This window comes from Folsomia candida, unplaced genomic scaffold, assembly GCF_002217175.1.
Source record: "Folsomia candida strain VU population unplaced genomic scaffold, ASM221717v1 Fcan01_Sc004, whole genome shotgun sequence".
NCBI classification, from domain to species: Eukaryota; Metazoa; Arthropoda; class Collembola; order Entomobryomorpha; family Isotomidae; genus Folsomia; species Folsomia candida.
Window position 1 is genome coordinate 12,385,183 of NW_019091196.1, and position 6,858 is coordinate 12,392,040.

The following is a 6,858-nucleotide window of genomic DNA, read 5'->3' on the forward strand; positions in this document are numbered from 1 at the left end:
TCGGGTTTTGAAAATTATTGTACCATTGTGGGACTAAATGGTTTTTTTTATTTAACTTCCGGCATCAAACTCAATTTGTTTGAAATTTTGATTGTTCCGAAGTCATACAGAAAATATCAAAAAAATACTTAATTTGATGTCGGATACGATAAAACACAATCTGGACACAATAATTTTTGAAATCTGAGGAAAATTTAATTTTTGGCGAGCGTTTGAAGATGGTAATTACCGTACTTTTCGTTCCTCTGAAGGGGTGTGGCGGGCTTTAGAGGACCCTAAAATATCCTTCACTTTTCATACACTCACTTAGGGCATCAAAATCTGGTGTTGCAAACGTCACACCTTCTCCTCCTCAGAGTTGATTTGTCTCGTTGTCATCGTTTTGCTTGCTGCATTGAGAATACAAAAGCCAAGTGGAGAGAGAGAGAGAGGGTTCAATCAGGCCACAGCAGAACCAATCTTCAATTTACTCAACAATCACTATCACCTAAAAACATCACACGTTCATATGTACGCCACCCACCCATACCCATCCCACCCAGTAGTACCTGGACAGAAACTCGTTAACATCATCAACACCCACAACAATAGACCTGTCTCTTTTCCTCTTCAAATAAATCTCAAATTGATTCCAGACCCCGCAGTTTGTCCCTCAACGGACAAACTTTTTACCTTATTACGTAAATATTACATCACTGGATTACTTTTTCTATTGTTTTTCTAAATTTCCATTTCATTAAGAATCATGCCATCTCTTCTTATTCCCTGAACTCTTTCTACGTAACAGTTAAAAGAATGCGAATCGTTTTCAGAAACAATAAATAATTCGAGGCTACATACATTTTCTTCCAAAAGCTTTTCCCTTTTCCAGCACAAAGACAAATTTTCTTTGCTTTCTTCTTCGTCTCGCTTTCTCTTGAACAATTGTAAGAACATGCCATTAGCGAAAACATTCTGCGAAACAAGGTCTCCTCGTCCATTATTCGAAAGCCTGCAGTCACTCGCTCACTCATTCATCCCTCGGTTAATGTGTCTGTGAATTTGATGGATCTAATAATATATAGAGCAAAGCAAGTAAAATGAAGTGGCGAACCTAGTACACCAATCATCCAATCACCAATTTATTATTTAGCGCACCCAGGATACATACATGTGTGTAGATGTACGTACATACCTGCCAGAAAAGAAAGTGCAACGTGCAAACAACGAGCGAGAAAGTGGATCAAGGCTGCAAAATACTTACAAACAATCCCCATTCTTCTTCCTCGTGCTCATTAATCTTGATCAGGTCGGCTCATTATTATTATTTTTAGTATGATAGCTACTGATACACTGGATTAGTAGCGATGCACTGATTTGCATTGTAACACCGCATCCTGTCAGCGTAAATGTGTGTGTACATGGAGCTCGGAGGACAGGGAGTGTCGAAAGGAAGTAGGAAAAGGAAGGAAGCATCTGTCGGACGGACGACTGATTTGTTGATGTTGTTACCTACAACACCGTCCGCGTATCTTTTAGGAAATAATGGTTCAATTCATTTCATTCATTTTGCAGGATTTAATTAAAAAGTGACATGGATGGCGACATACATTCTTTTCGGAAAGCTGAGCAGATTTTAGGCAGACTCAATTACACGTTAGTTGAATGGGTATAGTAGTACACTCTAAAAAATAGGTGATAAAGGTGACTACACCGGTGATCGGGTTGTTACAATTTCGGTAGTAGAATTGTGATATACTATTACCGAGCGAGTGGTGGGTGTTTTCACGTGGTGATTCCGCTGTAACCGAGAAGGGAAATATTATCACCATCCGGTAAAGTCACATATACTCACCGGTCGGTGATAATCCGGTGATAAAATTTCTTAGAGTGCACGTATATCTAGATAATATGATGCTCATGTGTAAAATTGGGACGGAAATTGGATCTGATTTTGTACCAAAAAAACGTGGGACGAACCAATTAAATTCATGAGTATTATTCCCATCTTTTATGCTCTTATGCTAATCAGATAAAGTTATGAAGACTTTCTATTGAGAATTCTGCAGAAGCAGGCACATGAAAGTCTTCTTTCCCAGAAGAATGCAGAAGAATGCATCGCGTTACCAGAATTGAAATCTTATCATCATAATGATAAACCCTCATAATGCGAAATCAAATGAAAAGGGACTCAATGGAATAGACGCTGCTTCCGGCGTGGGCGTTATCACATCGAATGACGCATTTAATCAGGATTTTTGAACTAATCACGTACACAGCTCTATCCCATTCAGTGAACGTGCAAGGGGGGATCATGCCCAAGACGTGCAATGACAGGGTTCATGGCTCGTGATGTGCGGATAATTGAAGTGAATTTAATCATCAACGTAACGAGCGAATGTTCCGGAAATGAATCCGAAAGGTTCTCCAAGGTTTAATCTTCTTAAGGTCAAGTTCTGAGTGGTAAGGAATTTAATTATGAAACCACGGCTTCGAGGAGGCGTTGTAAAGCAGGTTTCGTTTATTGAGAATAATATTAAGGTTGGAAGAAATTCATGTAAATATTGAATAAGTAATGAGTTTTATAAATAAATTGTGTGAACTATTTTAAGATTGGGAAGGAATTTTATCCTTAAAATAAAATAAATTAAATTACGGTATCACCAAAATTTCGTTTATTTAGAAATCCTCCTAGCTTACCTTATTTAATTCGGAAGAACTAAACCTTTGACTTATTATAGTTCTCAACTTTCTACAAATTATGTTAATCGACGTTCAAATCTTACATAAATAAAAATTTGAATTTTAAAAATAAATTCACGACATGTAATTTATATTCAAGCCCTGTTCAGAAAAAAATAAAATTTACTTCATAATTTTTTGTGTTTATTTACAGTTCAGAAATATACATTGTAAATAGTGCAGCACGATTGTAAATGATTTACCCAAAATTTACTACTATTCATATTTATTTAGATACATAATTATCTGCAAATAAATCTTTTCCGCGTATTAAAAAATCGCATGCGAAATCTAGGAAGAGGAAAATCCCTTGTTGCTGATTCCACTGTCGTGATCTTCGCTTTCTCGCTCTTCACTCGACGACTCTGACTCATCTTCTGAATCTGTCGTGCTTTCTCCACTTTCTTCCGAAGAGCTGTTACTGCTGCTGCTGCTGAGCGTGCTGCTGGAACTGGTGGAACTTTCCTCGTCGGAATCCTCGTTGGAAATTGAGAAGAACCGACTTAGCGTGTCGTCCACCTTACCATCGCCACCGCCGTGGGTAAATTTTTCCATGAGAGATTTCATATAGGCGTCGGTTAGAGCGTCAATCTCGGCTCCTGTTTCTTCAAGGGCAGCCACATTATTGTCACCCCCACTGCTTCCAGGGACGTCATCCTCCCCCTCGTCCTCCTCCTCCTCTCCAGTAGAGTAAGTGGAATCCCTGGCGTCCTCACCGTCGTCTGAAGAAGAAGATGTTACTGAAAGAATGTAAAAATGCTCTATAATAAATTCAATGTAAGGTCATAAAATACATACATAAATGTTTAAAGAAGTGGGGACGTGCTTGTACGCATTCCTTTCTTTCGACCGACACCTTTTACAGAAATCTAATTTCCAGTCAGATTCTCGCCCGTTATTTATGAAGGGAAAAGAAAATTGAGGAAATCTCGTTTTCTTTTCTCTCCTCGGGTGCCCATCTGCTTGTCGTGATGGACATTTTTAACAATGCAGCGTTGCATGGCAGTAAGGTTTTTAATGTCAAGTTACGTATAAATCCTGCCCTCTTACCATTGTCATCTTCATCTTCGGAGGAGGAAGATTCTTCATCTGTTGCGGACACTTCTTCCTTAAAAGTCAACCGTTGAAATTCCTGAACAATCTGATTTTCTGGTTCGTAGATCAAAACTGGAAAGTAAGTAAATAAAAGGTAAATTTTGTTGGTACTTATTCCACCACTGATGAAAATGTGATCATCCTTTGTTTCGTTTAGGTTCGCAAGTAAATTACATTACACAACGCTCTCATTCTGGTAATAAAGTCGGCATGAAGTCAACCTAAATACCTACGAGGGCGTTCTACTAACTGAATGAATATGCACATGAGTACACGCACGCATCTGGAAATAATTTAAACTAATTTATGCAACATTTACGTAACTGGAGGTAACATTTGGACAAAGAAAATATAAGCCGCTATTTAGAGCATCTCTCTCTTAACAGTTATGTTTATGTGGCCGCTTTAAACTATTCTCGACACTTGGAAGGAATTAAGTTTACCGACCGTGAAAATCTCAATGCAATATTTCTCCTTGACTAAAGTATTCTTGAATATTCGCAATTCGTTCTTATTGGTCTTTGCGGAGAAAGAAGTTCTCCGCAGTAAAACTATATTTACAAATACAGAAATGTTTAGAATTAACACGGAAGAAGGAGGTCAGTCATCACTGATGCGAATAGATGTATTTTTTCGCCAATTCCAGTCCATAAAAAATTGGTCGCCTACACATTTCACGCAAGTATCATCAAAACCACACATGAAGCAATACGACACGAATGTACCTATGTACGTACCACATGCATTATTAATTCGAAATATGACCGACCTAAAGAGTCATCATCCTCCACACTTGGAAAGAGAGGTAAATGGCTCCTCCATAACATTACACTTTATAATATCACTACTACCACCATTGTCTGTACATGCACACACATCGTGCCCATCCTTCCAGGGCAAGTCCATCAAGGAGAAAGTAACGCACCTGGAATTTCATCTCATTTGGTAATGGCTCTTATCTGTAGGCACCCCCTCCCGAGCCAAATGCCTCCGTACTCCATCAGGAAGGAGATTGAGGGAGGGAGTAAAGTAGGCCCCATTAAATTTAATATCACGCCTTACTTTCCCACAAAATGGCAAATGCTCTCTCCATCTCTCTCGTCTGCCAACCCACCTGCATCCCAATCAAAAATGTGGGAGAGTCGGGTTGATAAGTTCCCAAAGTCTAAGTACATTTCTGACACTGGAGAGGGAAAACCTTCATCACAGTCGACATGTCTAAACGCCAACATCCGACACCCACCCACACGCCGCGGAATGTCGCAAGTTAATGGCTCATGTTTTCGTAATGTGAATAGGTACTAGTGTATGCCGTCGTGGGAGAGATCATTACGAGGAAGACGTATCGATTATAATATTATTATGGGACACTTTAGTATGCACGAATTTTAAAATGCGGCACTAGTTCATGGTCGGAATAACCAAGTTGCATATTCCTCAGCCAAATGTGACCTTTCAAAGGTGGGATCTTCAAGAGATCAAATAAACTATGAGACACAGGTGCGAAAAACAGAGCATCTAGAATCAATGGCACGATTGGTTTTGAGAATTCTAGTGAATCTTGAAAAGAATAATGTTCAATCTTTCCAGTTACAGGGTGTGATTCAACGTACATAAAAGTCTAGAGGCAAAAAATACCTTTCTAAAAGTCTTACGTAAGTTTTTACCACCCTTGTGAAAGGTCTGGGTCACGCTATTTAGAAGAAAGAATGTCCTTGCAACATTCATCGCGTTATTTTTGTGAGACGTAGTAGAATTGTATAGATTTATGTACACAAGTATGTTACTTGAGCATGGGCGACGATTTTTGCAAGCATTGGCTTATCGATTGCCTTGCCTGTCATATGTCCTGTAAATTCCGACTCTCGTAACGTGACGCTCTCACTGGAGAAAGTTTTCCAATTTATTTTTGGTCTCCATCAGATGACTTTAAATTTTTAATGCGTCGCAGGATACATAATATTTTGCAACATAAACAGCCCTGTATTGTCCAGGTCAGGCTATGACGACGAAAAGGGGTTTAAAAATTTACGTGCCCCACTGGCCTGGCCTGGCTCACACCAGGGCACGATTTGTAAAAGGTGCTATGTAGCAGCTTTATCATACCAACAAAGAAACAATTTTTTTTAGTTTCTTCTTTCTTCCAGCTACGTGCGTACGACGTACATAAATATTCTACGCTGTAGCTTTGAACATCAATCTTGCCGAATAAATTTTATTTGTCCAAATATCGATCCAATCAAGCCTGATTTTTCACTCGGAGGAATTTAACCTTCCTGAAATCTGTTCCAAATAAATCCCCAACAACATAAATCTAACACTCGATCCGATTCAATCCATAAATATTTCTCATATCCGTGCTGACTGAGCTGTGAACAATTTTACTGCTTCGGGACATGATGTTTCCTCCAACTACTTACTTTATCCACAACGGATCAAAATCTGAGGATTGGAAAGGTTAGTACCTTGTATACCTACCTGCCTCATGCAAAAGTGATGTTAAGCGACCCATGGAGAATTCATTACAGTGAAATATACATTTTACATTGAATATCTGTTCGACTGGAGACTGTAATCTGTTAATTGTTACTTTTATTACACGTATATTTATTTTGGACAACTTACTCTTTTTGCATAACGCATTGGCTTCATCATACTTTTTTTGTATCACGTACTGCAATAACTTTAAAATATAAAGTTCATTATTTACATGTACATGTAAATAAATAAGATATGCAATCTTATTGTGTATCGTCTCACCTCACAAATCATGTCAAAAGGACAAGCCTCTTCGCATCCCGATTCTGACAAAATCTTACTTTCCCCCATTTTCCCTTGATTTACTCCAGGTGATGTGGTACTTGGGGGTGTGACCGTTTTGGGCGGTGGAGACTCCGGGAGCACAGGACGAGCATCTTCGGACATCAGAGTTGTGGGGCTGTCCAGATCCGTAAACGAAGAGGAATGTAAAGTTTGATCCAGGGACTTGTTAATTTTTGGAAGAGGATCCATTATTTATGGTAAAATCTACTCGTTCCTTGA

General features: G+C 38.9%; 1 protein-coding gene across 1 annotated transcript; it reads right to left on the reverse strand.

The window, feature by feature from the left end:
- Nucleotides 1–1,499: 1,499 nt before the first annotated feature.
- LOC110849180 (lisH domain-containing protein C1711.05) lies at nucleotides 1,500–6,855 on the reverse strand. The gene is made up of 4 exons (XM_022096556.2): nucleotides 6,577–6,855; nucleotides 6,442–6,499; nucleotides 3,772–3,888; nucleotides 1,500–3,461 (listed from the first exon to the last, which is right to left on the reverse strand). Exons 1-4 carry the CDS (start codon nucleotides 6,826–6,828, stop codon nucleotides 3,013–3,015), a joined length of 876 nt encoding a protein of 291 aa, XP_021952248.1. The 5' UTR covers nucleotides 6,829–6,855; the 3' UTR covers nucleotides 1,500–3,012.
- Between the last annotated feature and the right edge of the window lie 3 nt (nucleotides 6,856–6,858).

Bases quoted from the DNA above. Each gene is read 5' to 3' on its own strand.
- LOC110849180 (XM_022096556.2), bottom strand. From the start codon at position 6,828: ATGGATCCTCTTCCAAAAATTAACAAGTCCCTGGATCAAACTTTACAT. The intron at 6,500-6,576 runs GTGAGACGATAC...TATATTTTAAAG, and splicing joins CTTTTGACATGATTTGTGAG to TTATTGCAGTACGTGATACA. The intron at 3,889-6,441 runs GTAAGTTGTCCA...CTTACTTTCCAG, and splicing joins CAATGCGTTATGCAAAAAGA to TTTTGATCTACGAACCAGAA.